Here is a 25,233-nt window from a genome sequence, read left to right as displayed (position 1 = left end):
CTTTAATACTAAAATAAGAGCTTCTCTTTGCGTGGTTTTCTTTACATCTCTCTTGGCAACAGTGGTTATATGTTATATGTTGGTGTGAAACTGTATAGGTCATACCACCTTCTTCAATAAATACAAAGACACATGGAAGTGAAAACGTCTTCATTATGACAACTTTTAACTCTTATTTCTATTGTCTAGTTACAGGAGCTTCAAGAAAAAAAATTAGTAACGCAAAATTTCCTTTGATGGCTGTGTGAATTTGGGGGACAAAATCCTGAGTGTATTTTCATCAGATGAAACTGCTGGTGTGATGAAATCTAGACACAATGATTATTTAGCTGGAACGTTATCCTCCGCCGACGTAAGGACTGTGCTTGTGTGAAACTTGATGCAAATGATAAGAAAAGCCACGGTCTGAAATGTTTCAACAACTTTTCTGAGACCAGTGAATAACGAGTGATATTTAAGGTATCAGCAAAACATCCATCGAACACTGTCTTCTTTGTTATGGAGTGAACAACATTTTCAAGTTATGCTTGAGCCAACTTCTTGACTTGAGATCATTGTGGATGTTCATATCTTCTATTTGGAAAATTAAACATCTGAAAATCTCAGCGAAATGCTGTAGGGTGATCAGGAAAGAGTGTTTTTTAGTAATGGAATAACATGAATATGAGGGAGGCATTACCCTGAAGGATCCAAAGACACTTGGCTGGTCACTTGCCAAGAATTTGTCTGCCGACAACTTTACAAGTGGCATTAAAGACGAGCGCTCACAGACATTTTATTACTTGAACTTTCAACCCTTTCTCACTGAACACAATCAAAAAACATTTACAAATTTGCTGTACTTTCTGTGAATATGAATAATACTTCAATAACAAAATGCTACAAACCTGGGGATTTCATTAAGTTGAGAACTAAACTCATCAGCCATTGGACCTGAAGTTCCACAGGAGAATTTCTTTGTCATGTAATGAGGATTGGACACTCCAGTCATAGTAAGTTGATCACTACCTTCACCTGAGTATCTTACCATTTCTGGTGATTTCATTTTCAGGTAGCTGTTCTCAGTGTTCCTATCATCAGCTTTCTGTTGATTAAAAAATTAGAAGCAGATTTTTTACTGTAAAGACCGACTCGTTTAATAATTCAAAATTAGTCAAGAAAATTTACATGCATAATTTACTAAGAAAAATATGTAAATCAATTACTGTAGATAGTGTCTAGAAACATAATCTATGGATGCAGCACAACTCTTGTGTTAATAGCTAGTTGCAGCAATTATACATGATTCAATATTTCCTTAATTCACAAAATCAGTATCATTTTCATTCACATCTATATTTGCAGGAATTAAGATGACTATTTAAGAAAGTTTAACATAAGAACATAAGAAGAACATAAGAAAGAAGGAACACTGCGGCAGGCCTACTGGCCAATACGAGGCAGGTCCAATTCTCCCACCGGCTTATGCCAATGCCTTGACCTAGTGAAGTCAGACACGTCACATAAGGCCTCCGACTTAGAAGCACAAGCTATTTAGGTCCAACTCACACCCACCGACACCCACTCATATACGCTGAGGCAGTGGTCACCTGCGGTCATACCTGTCCTAAGCTCTGGGAGTTAGTGTGGGGTGTTACTAAGCACCATGGCTTGTTGTAGTGTTTTAGGTTAAAGTGTTGAAGAAGGACGTTCTACTTCTTCAGGAAGAAAATAGGAGACTGAAGCTTCACCTATATGAGTTTGACAGCGAGTGTGAGAAGGGTTTAGCTGGTAAGGAGGAAATAGTCACTAGCAATGATAGTGGCAGCCGCTTTAATTAAGTGGCAAGTGGTTCACAGTTCAGGAAGAAGGAAAATAAGGAGGGTTAACAGAGATGTGAAGTTAGAAAATCGATTCTCTGTTCTCCAGGACGAGTGCACTTTAATGGTTAGTGAGGTTGGAGGTACCAATGATTCCCCTACTAATCAAGGTAAGAGTATCTTAATAGTAGACGATTCTCATGTAAGATATATGGACCGTGCTTTTTGTAACAGAGACAGAAAGGTCAGACAGAAAGTGTGCCTTCCAGGAGCTGGTGTTGGTGACATAGTCAGCAGGTTGGATAATATTATGCCAGGTAATGGGAACAAGCCCATTATATGTCTTAGTGCTGGGGGTAATAACACTGGGAAGGGCAGGAGAGAGGAGCTGCTAGATAAGTGCAGGTCAGCCATAGAAGTAGTTAGGTCTAACGAAGGGATCCCAGTCATATGTAGCATCTTGCCTAGAAAGGGAGTGGGCAATGAATGGATGTCTAGGGCAATTGGTATAAATTGCTGGCTAGATAGGTACTGCAAGGAACTTGCAATCCCATTCATTGATAACTGGGACCTATTCTTTGGCAAACGTGATATGTATGGAAGGTATGGGGAAGGATGAATGTACTTCTGTGGCCAGTGAAGGTAAGGGTACTACTGCCCCTGCTAATGGAGGTAAGCGCATTCTTCTGGTTGGTGACTCTCAGGTAAGATATATTGACCGTGCTTTTTGTAACAGGAATAAGAAGATGAGAGATAGAGTGTGCTTCCCTGGAGCTGGCGTTGGGGACATAGTCAACAGGCTGGATAATATCATGTCAGGTAATGGGAACAGGCCCATTATCTGTCTCAGTGCTGGTGAAAATGATATTGGGAAGGGTAGGAGAGAAGAGTTATTAGATAAGTACAGGTCAGCTATAGATTTCATTAAGTCTAAGGGAGGAATCCCAATCATATGTAGCATCTTGCCTAGAAGGGGAGTAGGAAATAAATGGTTGTCTAGGGCAATTGCTGTAAATGCTGGCTAGACAGATACTGCAAGGAACTTGCAATCCCATTCATTGACAACTGGAACAACTTTTATGGCAAACATGATATGTATGCAAGGGATGGGGTACATCTCTCTGGGGCTGGAGTGATAGCACTTGCAGACTCGATTGAGAAGGCTATTGGTGAAATGCCTATGATTTTAAACTGATGGAAGATAGAGGTATGGGTGTGTGTGGAAAACAAGCAGGTTGCAACACTAGGGTTGGAAACAGTAAATGTATAAGAGGCATTCAGCATGAAGTTATAAATAAAAACAATAGATCAGGTCAGCAAACAAAGGGGGACAGCAGAGGGCAGCAAGGGACTAGCTCCCTTAAGGTTTATTATACTAATAGCAGGAGTGTAAGAAATAAGATAGATGAGCTAAGATTAATTGCAAGTGCAGGAAACATAGATATTATTGCTATAACAGAGACCTGGCTTAATCTGAAAGATAGAGAGATGCCCTCTGAATATCACATACAAGGCTATATTATTATTATTATAATCAAAAAGAAGCGCTAAGCCACAAGGGCTATACAGCGCTGCAGGGTAGGGAAGGAAGCAAGGGAATTGGATGGCAGAAGGGAGGGGGGATGATCAGCAGGTTACAGAAAACAGCGGGGCAGGGGATAGTACGGGGGTAGAGGGTAGCAAGAGATACAAGTAGAAAGGGCTGAAAGTATCAGAATTTGTGAAGTAAGTCAGTCGTTGTCAAAAAGTCAATGAGAGAGTCCGGATGAAAGGTGGGTCCATCAGCGAGAAGGGAAGGTAAAGAGAGAGCAGCGGGGCGAAGACGACGACAGAGGTAAATTCTGCGTGCTCGTTGATAAAGTGGGCAGTCCAACAGAATGTGGCTGACTGATAATGGAGCTTGGCAATTCTCACAGAGAGGAGCAAGACGCCTCTCCATGAGATATCCATGAGTAAGACGAGTATGGCCAATGCGAAGACGGGAGAGAGTAGTCTCCCAACCTCGACACTGGTGATAAGAAGACGGCCAGTAACCTATACTCGGTTTAATAGACTGAAGTTTGTTGCCGAGCATAGTAGACCAACGTTGTTGCTGACGGGTGTGAAGGTGGGAAGTTATTACAGCAAAATAGTCCGTACATGGAATACCTCTATAAGAAACTGGTAGGTCATGTACTGCTGACCGCGCAGCAGTGTCTGCCTGTTCATTGCCCTGTACGTCAACATGACCAGGGACCCAACAAAAAACAATATCTTTATGCTTAGTAAAGATGCGGCGTAGCCAAAGTTGGATACGGAGGACTAAGGGGTGAGGTGTATCAAATTTTTTTATAGCCTGTAAAGCACTAAGGGAGTCTGAGACAACCACAAATGATGACACAGGCATAGATGCAATACGGATAAGTGCTGTAAGGATGGCATATAATTCAGCAGTAAAAATACTAGCTGAAGATAGTAAATGCCCTTGTACGACGCTGTCCGGAAACACTGCTGCGAATCCTACGCCGTCAGAAGACTTAGAGCCATCTGTGTACACAGCAATGGCATGAGAATGAGAGTGAAAGTGGTCAAGAAAAAGAGAGCGGGAAGCGACCGTAGACAGTTGGGCTTTCGAGCAAGGGAGGGAGAAAGAACAGACTCGAACAGCTGGAACTTCCCAGGGGGGTAGGGAAAAGTGAGATGCTACATGTACATAGAAAGGTGGTAGTTGAAGAGAAGACAAGAGCGAATGAAGGCGAAGAGAGAAGGGACGGAGTAAGCAGGGGCGGCGAACAAATAAAGAATGTCTACTAATATCAGTGACCATTCTATAAATGGAAGGATTGCGGAGATCATGAGAGCGTACATAGTAGCGCAGGCAATGGGCATCACGGCGATCGGATAAGGATGGAACGTTCGCTTCTGCATAGAGGCTTTCGACAGGGGAAGAGCGAAAAGCACCAAGGCATAAACGTAATCCTTGGTGATGAATGGGGTTAAGGCTAGAGAGAGTAGCAGGAGATGCCGCTGAATAGATCTGGTCACCATAATCAAGTTTCGATAAAATAAGGGTGGAATGTAGGTGAAGGAGGGTTCGACGATCAGCTCCCCACGAAAGATGAGCAAGGGTTTTAAGAAGGTTCAGCCGGCTGTGACAAGTTGCCTTCAGAGAGGTAATGTGAGGTTTCCAGGATAACCTACGATCAAAGAGGAGGCCCAGAAACTTGACTGTATCACGTTCAGGGATACGTGAGCCATAGAGGTACAAAGGATGATCAGAGATGACAGAGCGTCTAGTGAAAGTGATTTGGTGGGTTTTAGTGCTGGAAAATTTAAACCCATGTGTGGTGGCCCAATTGGAAACACGGTCGACTGCATGCTGGAGAGAAACTGTAAGGAGGTGACAGTCAGCGCCTGCACAGGCAATAGCGAAGTCATCAACATAGAGTGATGACCAAATATTTGATGGAAGACTAGAGGCCAAATCATTAATAGCAAGGAGAAAAAGTGTTGTGCTCAGAACACATCCCTGGGGGACACCTTCAGCTTGGACAAAGTCCGGGGAGAGCACATTATTAACCCGAACACGGAAATGCCTGTCAGTTAAAAAGTTCTTAAGGAAGGATGGTAGATTGCCTCGAAGGCCTAAGGAGTGGGCTTGGGCTAAAATATTATACCTCCAAGTTGTGTCATATGCCTTCTCAAGGTCAAAAAATATGGCAATAACTGAGTGGTTATTCGCAAAGGCATTACGAACATACGTATCCAAGCGCAGTAAGGGGTCTATGGTAGAACGTCCCTTACGAAAGCCATATTGACGAGTGGAGAGACTGTTGTGTGTCTCTAAATACCACACTAAACGTCTATTTACTAGACGTTCCATTACTTTGCAAACTGCACTGGTAAGAGCAATGGGACGATAGTGGGAGGTTTCATGTCCCGTAGTGCCTGGTTTGCGGAAAGGGAGAACAATGGCGGATTTCCACAGCTGTGGAAGAACTCCTTGTGACCAAATAAGATTGTAAAGGCGTAATAGGACTGCAAGGGCTGACTGATGTAAATGTTGTAGCATACGAATATGAATGTCGTCGGGCCCAGCTGCCGATGATCGACAAGCTGAGAGTGTTGCCTCCAGTTCTTGAAGTGTAAAAGGCACATTATACTGTTCTTCTCTGAGAGAAGAAAAGTCCAAGGGTGCTAACTCTCTGGCAGACTTTGAGGAAAGAAATGAGGGGCATAGATGGAGTCCCTGAGAAATACGGACCAGATGATTGCCAATTTCATTGGCAACATCTAGTGGGTTTGCTATATCAACACCGGCAACCCGCAGAACAGGAGCCGGGTCAGGAGAATATTTACCACTCAGTTTTCGTACTTTTTTCCAGACTGCACTCATAGAGGAAGCAGAGGTGATGGTGGAGACATAATCTCGCCAGCAAGTGCGTTTAGCGTCACGGATGACACGGCGAGCGATCGCACGCTTCTGTTTAAAATCAAGGAGTCGCTCTGTGGTTCTATTGTACCGGTACCTGCCCCATGCAGCGCGTTTCAAACGTACTGCACGAGCACAAGCAGGAGACCACCAAGGCACGCATTTCTGAGAATGCCTGCCCGAAGTTTGGGGTATAGAATGAGAAGCTGCGGTGAAAACGGAGGACGAGAAGAGGTGTAAAAGCTCATCGATGGAGGACGAAGAAGGAACCTCTTTAAAAACAGTCAGGTGTGAGTAAAGGTTCCAATTTGCCCGATTAAATTGCCAGCGTGGGGTGCGAAGAGGTGGCGAATATGAAGGGGAAGTAAGAATGATTGGGAAATGATCACTGTCATGTAAGTCTGGGAGAACAGACCAAGTGAAGTCTAATGCGGCGGAGGAAGAGCAAACTGAGAGATCGATGCAAGAGAGAGTATGAGTCCGAGGCTCAAAATGGGTGTGAGTACCTGTATTTAAAACATGGAGGGGGTGGGTGGCAAGAAAAGCCTCTAACTGAATTCCACGGGAATCACAGTGAGACCCCCCCAGAGGAAATGGTGGGCATTAAAATCACCAAGTAACAGAATCGGTGGCGGTAATGACGAAACAAGGAAGGCAAAATCCGGAATAGATAATGCCCGAGAAGGAGAGAGATATAAAGAACAGAGCGTATACCACCTATGTAAGTGGATACGGGCTGCTGTGTAATGCAGCGAAGTATGAACAAATAGCTGATGGTACAGAATATCAGTGCGGAGAAGAAGGGCACTTTCATTAAAGGTCCCATCAGGAAAAGGATCTGAAGAATACAATAAATTATAGCCTGAGATGTGAGAAATAACAGCAGAGTGTAATTTTGGTTCCTGTAAGCAAACACCAACAGGGGCAAACTGGGAGAGTAACATCTGAAGCTCACCCCGATTACCCCTGAGGCCGCGTATATTCCACTGTAAAAAGGCCATGATTGGCAATGATAAAGATACTTGAAATCCGCAGGTAAGGGTTCCTACGGACTAGAAGGGTTAGAAAAGTCCACATGCGGAGGCAGTGGAAAATGTTCAAGCAGCGAAGGAACGGTGCGCTGTGAAGAAAGGAGTTGCGCAGATGGAGCAGAGGAGAGAGAAAGAGCGGAAGGTGGATCAGTGTCAATTGATGATTTGGTCTCTGCAATATATTCAGAGATTGCTTCAAGTGTTTCGGAATTCAGAGATGTCGTATGGGAGACAATATTGGGAATGGTAGGGGGAGGATGAGTAAAGATTGGAACTGTATTGGACTGTACCAAGGTAGGGGGGGGCGAAAGGGTGGAGGGAACTGGAGAAGCGTGGCAGGGGACAGAAGAGACAGGAACCTGGGAGGTGGCAGAAGAGGAAGAAACTTGGGAGGGAACAGGGGAGGAAGGTACATTACGAGGAGGAGGGTGAACCTCTGCACTTGTAACTGAGCCAGTGAGAGGGGAAGAACTAGGGACAGAGACAGGGAGGGTAAAATGAGGAGGTGGAAGATGGGTAGGAGGTGTTACCGGACCTTTTTTTGACTTTTGAGAAGTAGAGGGACGATTGGGAAGAGGTGTCGTACGAGGTCTCGTCGATACTGAGGCTTGTAAGAGAGAACTCGAAGAAGCGAGATTAGACTGAGGCGTTGAAGTAGGGACGTCTGAGCCGAGGACAGCAAAAGGATTAGATACAGGAGTGATTATGGGAGAGGTAACCACAGAGGTGGGTGTAGAAGATGGGATACCAGAAGTGGGGGGACGTTTTGAAACACGGGAATAAGAAACACGTGGGAGTCTCCCTTGGAGGCGGAGATGAGAAACTGCCATGGCATAAGGGAGACCTTCTGTCTCTTTGAGGTAACGGATTTCCCGCTCGTTTAAATAGACCTGACAACGGCGAGAGTACGAAGGGTGAGCCTCATGACAGTTAAGGCAAGAGGGAGATCGATTGCAAGACGTATTAGAATGGTCATCGGCACCACAGACTGGGCATTCAGCGATAGATCTGCAATATTTCGCTGGATGGCCAAATCGCCAGCAATTTCTACACTGTTGTGGTGTAGGGATCACCTTTCGAACTTGTAACCGATGTCCTGCTATATAAACGGAGGATGGGAGTTCTCGGCTGTCAAAAGTTAAACGAGCCACATTGCTAGGGTATCGTCTCCGCCCACGGGCAGGAAGAACGTAAGTGTCTACCTTGAGGATTGGGAGATCTTGGAGTTCCAGCTGTTCTAGAATGTCGGTGCCACATGTCTGGAAATTTTGTTGAACTATGGTATGGGGCAGAATAACGGTACCACTACAAGAATTGAGGGAATGATGTTTTTCAAGGGTGACAGGAACAGTATCTATATGGGAAAGACGAGAGAGCTCACGAGCCTGGGTAGCATTCTGTACGGTAATGATGCGCGTACCGCTCTTAAGAGCATGAAAAGAAATATCTTTACCAACATGGCGTAGGAGTGCCTTGCCAATACTATGGTCAGAAAGATAGGCAGTAGAGGAAGTTGGTCGTAAAGTGAAGAATTTAGTCCACTGTTCAGTCTGAAACTGAGCGTGGAAAGGTAGTGAAGGACGTGTCGATCGTTTCTGAGAAGAACGAGAAGGTGAAGGTGGAGAAGTATCATCAGCAGGTAATTGTCGTTGACGTTTAGGCATGGGACCAGAGTTGGTCCGACGTGGAACGGGTCGGCGATTTGAAAATTGCCACACCGTAGAGGGAGAGGCCGGAAGCATAGTCAGAGGAGAGCGAAGGTCTGATAAATCGAAGGAGTCAGTCGAGGCCTCAGTACCTGAAGCGGGTGAGGAAACAGCACCGGCAATAGGTACAGAGGCATGAGGAATGTCTGAAGAGTGGTCCAAAGACGAGGCGGGGTCAGAACGGGGTGCGGTATCAAGAAGGGGCCCGGGGGTACCAGGTTCATGGACTAGGGCTGCCATGGTTAGGTTACTTCTTTCTTTTTGTTTTTAAGAAAAAAAAAGAAAGAAGAAAAGAAAATAAAAATAAAAAAAAGAAAAAAAAAAGGGGGGACCGGGGAGGGATAGTTCCTAGGAGGAATGAAAGGGCCAGAAATCTCCCTCCGCGCCCAAGAGGACTCGACACCGCTAGTAGCGCAGATGCAGCATGGAACCCGTGCCATACCCTACCCTTCATGCCAGTAAACCAGCAATCTGGGATAGCAACCTCACATCTGCCGAGCTACCTCGGTGGACAAAAGAGAGGGCGGCCGGATATCCGCCACAAAGCATACCTCCTTCAGCCACCACCCCCGGAATCCGAAAGGTGGCTTCCAGAGATACACCCGTCGCCCAAAAGACACCCAAAGCTACTCCGGGATACCGGAGAGGGATCGGGACATCCCTAGGCAATCCAGATTCCACGGCAAACTACACCACCGCCAAGAAACCTCAACGGAATGGGATGGACCCCGGTGTCCTTTCCCCTACCTAGGAACTAGCGCGCCTGTGAGAGAAATCACGAAGGCTAAAAAGAGGAAGGGCAAAAGGGAGGGATGAGGAGGAGGAGGAGGAATGGAAAAAGGGGAGGATGGGGAGGATGGGATAGGGGAGGGGAGAATGGGGGGTAATTAGGTTCGGTCTGAGGAAGAAGACCGACAGGGCTAATTCCTCAGACCAAGAGCCTCTTCACCACGCCAAGGAGCCCCCCTTGAAGAGGACAAGGCTATAAATTATTCCACACTGACAGGGTCAACAGGAAAGGTGGTGGAGTAGCGATGTATGTCAGAGACAATTTAAATTGTTGTGTTAGACAAGATATTAAATTAGAAGCGTCAGCCACTGAATCTGTTTGGTTACAGCTTCTCGAGGGCCGAGAAAAACTAATTTTGGGTGTGATTTACAGGGCCCCAAATCTTGATAGGGAGTGCAGTAAACTTCTATGGGACGAAATTCGTAAGGAATCTACATACGAAAATGTTGTGCTAATGGGAGATTTCAACTATAGGCAGATTGACTGGAGCAATTTGACAGGAAATTTAGAGTCAGGTGACTTTCTTGATACGATCCAGGATTGTTTTTTAAAACAGTTTGTGACAGAGCGAACTAGGGGAAATAACCTCCTTGACTTGGTTCTTGCCAGTAGGGAAACACTAATTAATAATCTTGAGGTTAATGATGAGCTTGGGGAAAGTGATCACAAATCATTCAGTTTTAATATATCATGGAATTCCCCTAATAATGGCAATCAAGTCTCTGTCCCTGACTTCCGCTTGGCTGATTTCATAGGACTGAAAAATTACTTAGGTGGGCTGAACTGGAATGACCTGACTAAGGGTCAGGTAGGTGGTGATGGTTGCCGATATGACGCTTTCCAGGGCATAGTTCTAGCTGCTCAGTCAAATTATGTTCCAAATAGGGAATTCAGATCAAACAAAAATGATCCTAAATGGATGTACAATAGATTAAAATATCTAATTGGTCAAAAGAGAGGCATATATAGGCAAATCAAAAGAGGAGAGGGGCAATTAAGAAATCGATATATTCAGTTAAAGAGAGAAATAAAAAAAGGAATTAGAAAAGCAAAAAGATATTATGAGGTTAAGGTTGCAAGAGATTCGAAGACTAACCCAAAAGGATTCTTTCAAGTATACAGAAGTAAGATCAGGGACAAGATAGGCCCACTCAAAAGTTCCTCGGGTCAGCTCACTGACAGTGATAAGGAAATGTGTAGAAGTTTTAACACATACTTCCTCTCAGTTTTTACACAGGAGGATACCAGCGATATTTCAGAAATGAGAAATTATGTGGAACAGGACGATAATAAACTGTGCACGATTAGGGTCACAAGTGACATGGTCCTTAGGCAAATAGATAAATTAAAACCTAACAAATCCCCAGGCCCTGATGAACTGTATGCAAGAGTTCTAAAGGAATGTAAAGAGGAGCTTAGCAAACCTTTGGCTAATCTTTTCAACATATCACTACAAACTGGCATGGTGCCAGATAAGCAGAAAATGGCAAATGTGATACCTATTTTCAAAGCAGGTGACAGGTCCTTAGCTTCGAACTATAGACCAATAAGCCTAACCTCCATAGTGGGAAAATTTATGGAATCAATAATTGCCGAGGCAGTTCGTAGCCACCTTGAAAAGCATAAATTAATCAACGAATCTCAGCATGGTTTTACAAAGGGGCATTCCTGCCTTACGAATTTATTAACTTTTTTCACTAAGGTATTTGAGGAGGTAGATCATGGTAATGAATATGATATTGTGTATATGGACTATTGAGGAAAATTAAGGCACATGGAATAGGAGGAGAAATTTTTTCCTGGATAGAGGCATGGTTGAAAAATAGGCAGCAGAGAGTTTACTTAAATGGGGAGAAATCAGAGTGGGGAAGCGTCACGAGCGGTGTTCCACAGGGGTCAGTGTTGGGCCCCCTGCTGTTCACAATATACATAAACGACATAGATGAGGGCATAAAGAGCGACATCAGCAAGTTTGCAGATGGCACAAAAATAGGCCGACTAATTCATTCTGAAGAGGACATTAGAGCACTCCAGGAAGGTTTGAGTAGACTGATGCAGTGGTCGGAGAGGTGGCAGATGCAGTTTAATATAGACAAATGCAAAGTTCTAAATGTTGGACAGACCAATAACCATGCCACATATAAACTAAATAATGTAGAGCTTAATATTACGGATTGCGAAAAAGATTTAGGATTTCTGGTTAGCAGTAATCTGAAACCAAGACAACAGTGCATAAGTGTTCGCAATAAAGCTAATAGAATCCTTGGCTTCATATCAAGAAGCATAAATAATAGGAGTCCTCAGGTTGTTCTTCAACTCTACACATCCTTGGTTAGGCCTCATTTAGATTATGCTGCACAGTTTTGGTCACCATATTACAGAATGGAAATAAATGCTCTGGAAAATGTACAAAGGAGGATGACAAAGTTGATCCCATGTATCAGAAACCTTCCCTGTGAGGATAGACTAAGGGCCCTGAACTGCACTCTCTAGAAAGACGTAGAATTAGGAGGGATATGATTGAGGTGTATAAATGGAAAACAGGAATAAATAAAGGGGATGTAAATAGTGTGCTGAAAATATCTAGCCTAGACAGGACTCGCAGCAATGGTTTTAAGTTAGAAAAATTCAGATTCAGGAAGGATGAAGGAAAGTACTGGTTTGGTAATAGAGTTGTGGATGAGTGGAACAAACTCCCAAGTACAGTCATAGAGGCCAGAACGTTGTGTAGCTTTAAAAATAGGTTGGATAAATACATGAGAGGGTGTGGATGGGTGTGAGTTGGACCTGATTAGCTTGTGCTACCAGGACGGTTGCCGTGTTCCTCCCTTAAGTCAAGGTGACCTGACCTGACTAGGTTGGGTGCATTAGCTTAAGCCGGTTGGAGAATTGGACCTGCCTCGCATGGGCCAGTAGGCCTGCTGCAGTGTTCCGTCGTTCTAATGTTCTTATGTTCTTATTAGCCAATTCGATTGAGAGGGTAATTGATGACTTGTCTAGGAATTTAAACTGATATAGAGATATGTGTGTTTGTGGGAAACAATCAGGCTGTAGCATTAGGGTTAAAAACAGCAGTTATTACCAGGATACCTCAGGGATATGTTCAAAAGACAATATTCAAAATAAAGTTGCTAGTAATGGCAAATCAATTGATCAATAAACAAAGAGAGATAGCAGAGGGCAACAAGGGACTAGCTCCCTTAAGGTTTACTATGCAAATAGTGGGAATTTAAGAAATAAGATAGATGAGCTAAGATTACTTGCAAGTGTAGGTAATATAGATATTATTGGTATAACAGAGACCTGGTTCAACCTGAAAGATAGAGAAATGCCTTCTGAATGCAACATACAGGGTTACAAACTATTCCACACTGATAGGGTCAACATGAAGGGTGGTGGAGTGGCGATGTTGGTCAGAGAAAATTTAAACTGTTTTCTTAGACATGATATAAGATTAGAAACATCGAACACAGAATCTGTTTGGCTACAGTTTCTCGAGGGTCTTGACAATTTAATTCTGGGTGTGATCTATACGCCCCCAAACCTTGATAAGGAGTCCAGTAAGCTGTTATGGGACGAAATTCATAAGGCATCTAGATATGAAAATGTTGTGATAATGGGAGATTTTAACTTTAGACAAATTGATTGGAACAATATGACAGGAAATCTTGAGTTTAGTGACTTTCTTGATACAGTTCAGGATTCCTTTTTAGAGCAGGTTGTGACAGAACCAACTAGAGGAAAATCTGCTTGATTTGGTTCTTGCCAACAAAGAGTCACTAATTAATATTCTTGAGGTTAATGATGAGATTGGGGAAAGTGATCACAAATCACTTATGCAGCATATGGGAATCTTTATTCAGGAAACGTTTCGCCACACAGTGGCTTCATCAGTCCAATACAAAGAGGAAGGCGTAAGGAGAGGAGGAGTATGAGGTAATCAGTCCCTCAACCTGGAGTCGATGTGTTCAGTCCATCAATCTTGTAGAATGTACAGCATAGGGCCGTAGACGTGGCTTATATACTGTAGTGAGGTGAAGTGAAGCAGGTGGAGGCGGGGTCATAGTGGTACCATCCACTAGTCGAAGTAAGTCTTCGTCCAAAGGTTGAACAAGTGTTGAAGAATTCTTTGTAACAAGATCCCAACTGTCAGACACTGCAGCATCATGGGATCTTGTTACAAAGAATTCTTCAACACTTTTTCAACACCTTTGGACGAAGACCTACTTCGACTAGTGGATGGTACCACTATGACCCCGCCTCCACCTGCTTCACTTCACCTCACTACAGTATATAAGCCACGTCTACGGCCGTATGCTGTACATTCTACAAGATTGATGGACTGAACACATCGACTCCAGGTTGAGGGACTGATTACCTCATACTCCTCCTCTCCTTACGCCTTCCTCTTTGTATTGGACTGATGAAGCCACTGTGTGGCGAAACGTTTCCTGAATAAAGATTCCCATATGCTGCATAAGTGTCTCAATCTTCAACTTGTCGGTTTTTCAAACCATTCATCACACAAATCACTTAGTTTCAATATATCATGGAATTACCCAGATAACTGCAATCAAATGTCTGTCCAAGATTTGGCCGACTTCATGGGATTGAAAAATTACCTGGGTGGGCTAAATTGGGATGTCCTGACTATGGGTCAGGTAGGTGATCTTGGTTGCCAATATGACGTTGTTCAGAGCATAGTTTTAGCAGCCCAAACAGCTTTTGTTCCTAGTAGGGAAATTAGATCTAACAAAAATTATCCCAAATGGATGAACAATAGATTAAAGCATCTCATTGGTCAATAGAGAGGCATATATAGGCGTATCAAAAGAGGGGATGGGCAGTAAATAAATCAATATATTCAACTAAAGAGAGAAATAAAGAAAGGAATAAGACAAGTGAAAAGGGATTATGAGGCTAAGGTCGTAAGTGATTCAAAGACTAACCGAAAAGGGTTCTTTCAGGTATTCAGAAGTAAGATTAGGGGCAAGATACGCCCACTTAAGAGTAACTCTGGTCAGATCACTGACAGTGATAAGGATGTGTGTGAAATTTTCAGTACTTACTTCCTCTCAGTTTTTACCCAGGAAAATACTAGCAAAATTCCAGAAATAATAGATTATGTAGAACTGGATGATAATAAACTATGCACGATTGCAGTAACTAGTGACATGGTCCTCAGACAAATAGAGAAATTAAAACCTAACAAATCCCCAGGCCCTGATGGACTGTTTGCAAGGGTGTTAAAGAAATGTAAAGAAGAACAGCACGACACGGCACCAGACCCAGCAGCACAAGCTAGTCAGGTCCAACTCACACCTACCCACACCCTTTCATGTATTTATCTAACCTATTTTTAAAACTACACAACGTTTTAGCCTCAATAATTGTACTCGGGAGTTCGTTCCTCTCATCCACAACTCTATTACCAAACCAGTGCTTTCCTGTATCCTTCCTGAATCTGAATTTTTCCAATTTGAAACCATTGCTGTGAGTTCTGTCTTGGCTGGAAATTTCCAGCACGCTATTTACATCCCCTTTATTTATTCCTGTTTTTCCATTTATACACCTCCATCATATACCCCTAATTCTACGCCTTTCGAGAGAGTGCAGATTCAGAGCCCTCAGTCTATCCTCATATGGAAGATTTCTGATACATGGGATCACTTTGTCATTCTCCTCTGTACGCTTTCCAGAGCATTTATATCCATTCTGTAATACGGTGACCAGAACTTAGCAGCATAGTCTAAATGAGGCCTAACCAAGGATATACAGAGTTGAAGAACAACCTGAGGACTTCTATTATTTATACTTCTAGATATGAAGCAAAGTATTCTGTTAGCTTTATTGCAAACACTAATGCACTGTTGTCTTGGTTTTAGATTACTGCTAATCAGAACTCCTAAATCCTTTTCGCAATCAGTAGTATTAAGATATTCATTATTTAGTTTATATGTGGCATGGTTATTTTCCTGTCCAACATATAGAAATTTGCGCTTCTCTGTATTAAACTGCATCTGCCACTTCTCTGATCAATTCATCAGTCAATTCAAATAATCTTGGAGTGCTTTAGTATCCTCAACAGAATGAATTAGACGGCCTATTTTGGTGTCATCAGCAAATTTGCTTATGTCGCTATTTATTCTCTCATATATGTCGTTTATATCAATTGTGAACAACAACGGGCCCAACACTGACCCCTGTGAAACACCGCTCGTGACTTTCCCCCATTCTGTTTTCTACCCATTTATGGAAACTCTCTGCTGCCTATTTGTCAGCCATGCCTCTACCAAGGAAAAAAAATTCTCCTCCTATTCCGTGTGCCTTAAGTTTCCTCAACAGCCTTCGATGTGGAACTCTATCGAAAGCTTTACTCAACTCCATATACACAATATCATGCTCATTACCATGATCTACCTCCTCAAACACTTTAGTGAAAAAAGTTAGTAAATTCGTACGACAGGAACGTCCCTTTGTAAAACCGTGTTGAGATTCATTAATCAATCTGTGCCTATCAAGATGGCAACGAATTGCTTCGGCAATTATTGATAGCATAAATTTTCCCAATATGGGGGTAAGGCTTATTTGGCTATAGTTTGAAGTCAAAGACCTGTCACCTGCCTAATAAATAGGTATTACTTATGCCATTCTCCACTTATCACGCACTATGTCAGTTTGTAGTGATATGTTGAAAAGATTAGCGAAAGGAATGCTAAATTCCTCTTTACATTCCTTTAACACCCTTGCAAACAGTTTATCAGGGCCAGGGAATTTATTAGGTTTTAATTTCTCTATTTGTCTGAGGACCATGTCACTAGTTACCGCAATCGTGCATAGTTTATTATCGTCCTGTTCTACATAATCTATTATTTCTGGAAATTTGCTAGTATTTTCCTGGGTAAAACCTGAGAGGAAGTAAATATTGAAAATTTCACACATATTCTTATCACTGTCAACGAACTGACCTGAGTTACTCTTAAGTTGGTTTATATTGTCCCTTATCTTACATTCCTTTCTGTAACTTAAATTCATAATGTAACTAATATAATACAAAAATTGTGAAATAATATAAGTATGCATGATACAAAAAATATTCAAGAGAAGTTTAACGAGTTTTGATATATGATTCACCTCTACGTTGATGTACACAGTCCTGGCATCATCATCTTGCCGGTGGAGGTTATCATAATCAGGACTTGACATCATGTTCAGATAATCAGTTTCTGTGTTGAACCGCTGCTCATTCATCCTCAGATACGGATTATTCATTTCCAAATAATGCTGAAAATCAGACAATTAATTATATGAGCATTTACTCAACTGTCTTCTTCAACCTTTAGAAGAAATCATGTTTGATAGAAAATGAGGGCAACAGTATTTCCATGGATGAAGATCTTTCCAACAGAATCAAGAGACTACATAATAAGGTTTATATATATACAAAGAGATGAATGCCTTTGACATATAACATTAGAGGCTACAGTTTTGACTTTTGCCCGTCAACTGGTTTCCTAAAAATGTTCTTAATCTTGATGTTGTTGTTGTTGAGGTTCGCTGGTACTACCGGTGAGGGTTTTCTCCAGATGACGACCCGGTCTTGGCTCCCAGCGTTACCAGGTAAAATTCCAATTAATATAATTCCTTTATGAAAAATGAAAATGCTGCTATCTGAATTTACATTACGTTACTTGTAGATTAAGAAGAGACCAATCATTTTTATTACTGAATTTCTGGATTTCTGTTTAGCTCTAATGATTTAAGATTGATGCAATCTTAAATTCATTAGAGCTAAACAGTGGAAGATTAAAACAAGAGTTTTTTTTATATTTAGTACATATTTTTTAGCCTAAACCCACTATTTGTTAAAGAAATATTATTTTGTTTTATGTGTTGACATATGAACATATTTTGACCAATGTAAGTTAATTTTATTGTAACACAATTAAAATATATCATAGTCCGCTATTTTATGTTTGAAGTAAACACAAGAAGTTTGGCAGCGATGATTATCAGAGGTTATCCCAGTGTAAAATATCGTGGAAGACTAATATAAGGAGAAGAAGCTTATGAAACTGATCTATGAATATAAAACTGATGGAACCATTACTGTAGAGGGAAATGTTGGGAGAAAACTTGAGTGGAGAATTGTAGACGATTTATTGTTCACTACCAGAATTATGTACATGTTCCCCAGAATAAGGGAAGCGTATGGACAGTTTAACTTATCATCACTGATCGCATCTTTCTGAGGATCGTATAACACCCAATTAAGCAGTGTGATTACAACTTGGTGAGTGCAAGTCAGTCAGTACAACTCGGCGAGTACAATTGTTGAATATAATTTGGTTAATATGCAAAAAGACTGTTAGCTAACAAGTCACAGGTGGAAAGAGGTGGAGGCAAACACGTATTTCCACAGCTGGATATTCTTCAACTTTTCATATGTGCTGTTGTTGTTATTGTTATATTTTTTACTTTTAATTTTGGTTTAACTGCTGTTTTATTGTTGTTATTCTTGTACTATTTTCTTCTTTTTCAATTTTAGTAAAATCTTGTTTTCCGAAGATGGAATTTAAGTACCTTATTAAAGAGGAACATTTAAGTGTTGAGTTTCATCTAATAATTAGAATAAAATCAATCATTTGTGAATGACTTAAATACTGGTCAGTCTTACTACAGAACAGTTTGTATTGATTTTGACTTGTGTAAGTCCCAAGTCGCTTCCTCCAGTTTGTTTCAACACTTCAACGATGATAAGTTGATTATGTAACTTCTGAGCATCTCGGATATTGGTCTCTCTAAGAGTATGTCTCTTCGGTTTGTCTTGAAAAAGAGTTTCTTATTGACTTTAACTAAGAATTATGTTTGTCTTAATTTACCGTTGATATTGAAAGAATTGAGATATCAATATCAGTGTGATAACTTGTGAATACCTCTTTTTATTTGCTTTATATCATTAATGCTAATAAATAACCGCAACTTATGCAGCACTCTGTATCGTTGCTACAGTGTGTTATGAGGTACACTGGGCTGGTGTTATACTGTTTGGATGACATCTTTTTCGAATCGCACAGTGACAGAAGTACATCTAGTGTTTTTTGTTGTTGTGTTAAACATCATCATGTTCTCAGATTGTTTTTCCTGCACCTGTGAAGCTTGAGACAAACATTTTATTCTCACAATCAGGTTTCATCTCCATTAGATCAACAGTTCACGTAAGGACCCTGTAAATGTTGTTACATCCTTATTGTTAGTGTTATTATAAATTAACTCCTATGTACTAGTACTTAATTATAGAACAAGAAGAACATAAACCTATATAACACTGAGTATCACATAAAAAGGATGTCCCAACACAGATTTTTAAAATACTTAAAAGTATTCAAACAATTTCCAATTCACATAATGTGGTACAAACTATTTAAGTTTACAACTTACTCCTGTAAGATCTGGCAACATAAGAGCAGCTAGATGTTCAGCAGCTTGAGAGAAGCTTGGCCGGTTTATGGGTTCCTTTTCCCAACACTGGATTAGCAAATCATATCTGGAAATGGAGAATAAAGAGTACTGTGTCTTGAGCAGTTCACAACTAAACCACTAACTGGATAGGACATTTTAGGTTAAATTTCAGTCTTAACACGTATTAATAATAGTCTAGAATAAACAAAAGAGCTATCTAAAGTTTCCTCTTCATATTCTGGGATATTTTTTTAATAACTGAGTGTGTAATAGCTGTTATTACTGCTAGACATTAAGCAATAAAATTTTATAAATCAAGAGAATGAACAGCACAGTTTGGTTGAAGACTTTTGTTTAAGAGAGAAACTCACAAATGGCTGAGTTATCACATATAATGAAACGAGTAGGATACTGATACATAATAAAATCTAAATTTTGAAACGACTCATGGATAGTGAGTCAACAAAATGGAACTACAAATGTGGCATCACATTGTGCCACATTCCCAGTGGTAATGTAGTTACCATGTACGCCTGGCAGAGCTGTATACGCCTGGCATCGCTGCCCACCGAAGCCTTTCTGACCCGACATATACCACACACCACTATAATCTTATTGTATAAATGTTGGTAGAATTACCTACAATATGTAATGTAAAAGGACACGGCTTGACGAAGCTCCTGGAGAGCGAAACGTTGCCACAATAAAATGTGACATTAGTTGCACTTGTGTCCTTTTACTTTACACAATAATCTTAGCAAAAAGTCATGCACTTGTGTATGTGCAGAGATCAAGAAATGTACCCTAACTAGAAAAGTCTGTGATGTTATACATAGAAATGTTTCTGATGGATAACAAGTCTCGGTTTTTAAATTCATCTCATATACCCTATTACTGTCTGTGAAGGCTTACTCAGCTCTGTAACAACTTCAGACAGTATTACCAAAGCTGGCTCCTCCTCAGGAAAATTAATGAATAGAAAAAGAAATAATAACAGACAAACATATACACTTTATTATATAGAACATATCAAATATAAAACACTTAAATATGAAATATTAATCCTACATTAAAGAAAATGAAAAACGAAAAATATAAATAACTGAATTCAACGCTAATTTAAAACTTGTGTGTCTGGTGTTGGTGACACTGTGTTGTTGAAATCGTAGCCTTTGCTGATGATGGGGGGGGTCGCAGGTGTTGGTTACAGCCCACTGGCTCGTTCTAGTGGCTGTAAGTAATCTTTCCCGATGACAGGAGATCAGGTTCTTGACTGCTGTAATGTTTAGGGGTTATGTCCTGATTCTTCATACAAGTGCACAGGCTCCTCTATCCACTCTATCACATGCCTTTTCTAAATCCATAAATGCAATAAAAACTTCCCTACCTTTATCTAAATACTGTTCACATGTATGCTTCAATGTAAACACTTGATCTACACATCCCCTACCCACTCTGAAGCCTCCCTGCTCATCCACAATCCTACATTTTGTCTTACCTCTAATTCTTTCAATTATAACCCTACCGTATACTTTTCCTGGTATACTCAGTAAACTTATTCCTCTATAATTTTTACAATCTCTTTTGTCCCCTTTCCCTTTATATAAAGGGACTATACATGCTCTCCGCCAATCCCTAGGTACCTTCCCCTCTTTCATACATTTATTAAACAAAAGTACCAACCACTCGAACACTATAACCCTCCCCCCCTGCTTTTAACATTTCTGTCATGATCCCATCAGTTCCAGCTGCTTTACCCCCTTTCATTCTACGTAATGCCTCACGTACCTCCACCACACTTACATTCTGCTCTTTTTCCCTCCTAAAAGATGGTATACCTCCCTGGCCAGTGCATTAAATTACAGCCTCCCTTTCTTCCTCAACATTTAAAAGCTCCTCAAAATATTTTCGCCATCTACCTAATACCTCCCTTTCCCCATCTACTAATTCCCCTACTCTGTTTTTAACTGACAAATCCATACTTTCCCAAGACTTTCTTAACTTGTTTAACTCACTCCAAAATTTTTTCTTATTTTCATTAAAATTTCTTGACAGTGCCTCTCCCACTCTATCATCTGCTCTCCTTTTGCACTCTCTCACCACTCTCTTCACGTTTCTTTTACTCTCCATATACTCTGCTCTTCTTATAACACTTCTGCTTTGTAAAAAACTCTCATAAGCTACCTTTTTCTCTTTTATCACACCCTTTACTTCATCATTCCACCAGTCACTCCTCTCTCCTCCTGCCCCCACCCTCCTATATCCACAAACTTCTGCCCCACATTCTAATACTGCGTTTCTAAAACTATTCCAACTCTCTTGAACCCCCCCCCCACTACTCATCTTTGCACTAGCCCACCTTTCTGCCAATAGTCTCTTATATCTCACCCAAACTTCCGCCTCCCTTAGTTTATACACTTTCACCTCCCTCTTGTTGTTGCCACCTTCCTCTTTTCCCATCTACCTCTTACTCTAACTGTAGCTACAACTAAATAATGATCCGATATATCAGTTGCCCCTCTATAAACGTGTACATCCTGGAGCCTACCCATCAACCTTTTATCCACCAATACATAATCTAACAAACTACTTTCATTACGTGCTACATCATACCTTATATATTTATTTATCCTCTTTTTCATAAAATATGTATTACTTATTACCAAATTTCTTTCTACACATAGCTCAATTAAAGGCTCCCCATTTACATTTACCCCTGGCACCCCAAATTTACCTACTACTCCCTCCATAACATTTTTACCCACTTTAGCATTGAAATCCCCAACCACCATTACTTTCACACTTGATTCAAAACTCCCCACGCATTCACTCAACATTTCCCAGAATCTCTCTCTCTTCTCTACACTTCTCTCTTCTCCAGGTGCATACACACTTACTATAACTTACTAATAATAATAATAATAATAATAATAATAATAATAATAATAACAATAATAAAAATAATAATAATAATAATAATAATAATAATAATAATAATAATAATAATAAGAAGAAGAAGAAGAAGAAGAAGAAGAAGAAGAAGAAGAAGAAAGGACATTTACTCCTCCCTCCTACCTAGGACACGCCTCTACCAAGTATTCTTGTTTTCTCTTCTTTTTCTCACTTGTCCACATAAAACATACATCTGGTATTCTTTACAGTGTCTTTTTTAGAAACTCCACATTATTATAATTATTATTATTATTATTATTATTATTATTATTATTATTATTATTAGTAGTAATAGTAGTAGTAGTAGTAGTAGTTGTAGTAGTAGTAGAAGTAGTAGTAGTAGTAGTAGTAGTAGTAGTAGTAGTAGTAGTAGTAGTAGTAGTAGCAGATTATTTCTGTGGTAAAGTGCTATGTCTGTTTTGGTTCTACAAGGTCAGTGAACTGAGGAAAGTTGATTGTAATTAGCATAAAACTGTACATCATGTCCACACATTATTCATGCTGTCAAACACATCATTAACTGAATACAAACATTTGTTGGTTGGCATATTTTGGTTTTTCCATGCGGTAGCCGCTTTCCAGCAAGTTAAAGAAGTCCTTGTTGACCTCTATACCAGGGTAAGGTGTTGACCCTAAAGAGAATATTTCCCACAAGGTGACGCCAAAGGCCCACACATCACTCTGGACGCTGAATATAAGATCACGGATAGCTTCCACTGACAGCCATTTAATTGGCATTAAATCCTGAAACAAAATGAATTGTTTTTTAGCTAATAAAACTTGACAGGAAGATAAGGAATTTATTAGGCTAAGTAAGATTACTAGGAAGCAGGACAAGTATATCCTGAGGCGTGTCTTAGTCATGTGAAGTTCCATCCCTGGAGCTTTTGGACAACTGGCCAAGGCCTTCAGCTGGCATACAAGTCTGCTCCTTAAGTATTGTGAATATACATATATATATGTATATATATATATATATATGTATATATATATATATATATATATATATATATATATATATATATATATATATATATATATATATATATATATATATATATATATATATATGGTATAAACCTAGGTAATAAATACCGACAAGTTGGTTTAGAAAGACATGTAAGCAAACACTATGACATATTTATAAATATGTCATAGTGTTTCCTTACGTGTCTTTCTAAACCCTATATATATATATATATATAGATATATGTGTGTGTGTATTATAATGTACAACTCTGATCTCAAAGCATTTGTAAATCATTTTATTCAAAGAATCAGAAATTGCAAAATAGTATATTTAAATTCTCTGTTGCAGATTGGGTAGTTTACTGCAATATTATTCAAGTCCCTCAGATCCACATTGGACAAAACGTAAGTATAAAATTAATTTAAATGATAGATTCACAGTATACTTGTTGTATAAAGTATTAACTGTAGCTGTGTACTACCTACCGTAAGTGACATAACGGAGAATAAAGCACATTTTTTTTAATGCTAAATCATTGATAGAATTTTATTTGGGTTATGGTCATATACTTGAAAGTGAGAAGATCACTCAAGGAATATAAAGTGTCTAATAAAATATTAAGAACTGTAAACAAAGTGAGGAACATTGACGTAAACTATTGATAAAATAATACCGAAATTTTGGAAAAAAAATATTGTACACAAATGCCAACAGATAAAACAGCGTTTAAATATATTAATTAGGACATTCTAAAAATGCTATTGACAAAATATTTTAAACCGAATTTCCAAAAAGCAGAAGTGATAAATCTTGTGTACGTAAAAAAAAAAATACATGTACATGCCCATAACTTTGGTATATTTAAACAGCAAAAACATTAAAAAGAATGTAAATGCCTTCTGAAAAAAAAGGTATTCAAGTTAATCCAAAATTATTAAGACTTACGAGCAAATTGGTTAATTAATATTGCTAGAAAATATTAGCCATTATTTGTAAATAAGTGCAGGAAGAATACTAGAAAGTCATTACTGTATTTTCTAAATGTTCAACTACTTAGAAATTAGTATAGATTTGTAGTTTAACTGAAATTTGCGTTCTAACTTTGGTTTGTAGTCCTCAGTAATAAAACCAACCAATGAAAGTGTCTCTGAAGAAAATTAAGTTTCTTGTAATAAAAATTAAGAAGCTTAGAAATTTAAGAAAATATTATGAATCAAAATTCTCTCCTGGCACAGAGAAATATCAAAACATAAGGAGATTCTATATATACATCTTCTTTCTTCATATAGGCATCTTTCTTGTACATTTTTCCTGACAGACCAAAGTCGCTAATTTTTACAACATTGTCATTTGATAGGAGAAGATTTCGTGCAGCCAAATCTCCATGAAGAACCTGAAAGATTAAATTACAAGTATTAGATGTTTCTCTAGGAAACCAACATCTCAAAGTGATCAAAGATATCATATACGTATTTTACCTCAGTTTGGTCTTATAAAATGTAAGGTTTTAATACGACAGTGAGGAAGGTTTGTTCTTATGAAGTTAAGATAAATCACATTTTGGTTTTATGAACTCTGGGAATAATATCGTTAATGAGCCACAAACATTTAAAAATCACACAAAGAAGAACACTGATGAAACATCAACCCACATTTAAAATACACCTGCTTTATCTCATAACTTTTAATCCATTTCATTTATTCAGCATTATTATAAGATCTCTACTTAACTGAACCTACCTTGTTCTGGCAGGAAAAAATATTGTATTAATTATGGTAGAATTGCTGAGAATATTTTAGGTAAAAGGACACAAGTGCAACTAACGTAACATTTTATTGAGGCAACGTTTCGCTCTCCATGAGGTTTATCAGGCCATTACAATAGTAACCATTTAATAACGGCTCCTGGAGTGCGAAACGTTGTCACAGTAAAATGTCACATTAGTTGTACATATGTCCTTTTACCAGGAAAAATATTTTTAATGAAAAATAATATTTTCAAATCATATTACATCAACTGGTAATATCTTCATAAAAGATATGGTTAATTAGGGACATGCGTCAACAGTAAAAGCAAAAGCACAATACCTTTCTGCTGGTGAGATAGTTCAT

At 39.7% G+C, this 25,233-nt stretch overlaps 1 protein-coding gene across 1 annotated transcript; it reads right to left on the bottom strand.

The window, feature by feature from the left end:
- Positions 1–496: 496 nt before the first annotated feature.
- On the bottom strand, positions 497–25,233 carry LOC138851813 (platelet-derived growth factor receptor alpha-like). Its single transcript, XM_070081295.1, has 7 exons — positions 25,210–25,233; positions 24,392–24,514; positions 22,684–22,895; positions 19,179–19,284; positions 16,872–17,021; positions 888–1,084; positions 497–593 (listed from the first exon to the last, which is right to left on the bottom strand). Exons 1-7 carry the CDS (start codon positions 25,231–25,233, stop codon positions 497–499), a joined length of 909 nt encoding a protein of 302 aa, XP_069937396.1.

This window comes from Cherax quadricarinatus, unplaced genomic scaffold (assembly GCF_038502225.1).
Source record: "Cherax quadricarinatus isolate ZL_2023a unplaced genomic scaffold, ASM3850222v1 Contig2236, whole genome shotgun sequence".
NCBI classification, from domain to species: Eukaryota; Metazoa; Arthropoda; class Malacostraca; order Decapoda; family Parastacidae; genus Cherax; species Cherax quadricarinatus.
The sequence above is the reverse complement of the archived record's forward strand: the minus strand, read 5'-3'. Positions and strand labels throughout refer to the sequence as shown.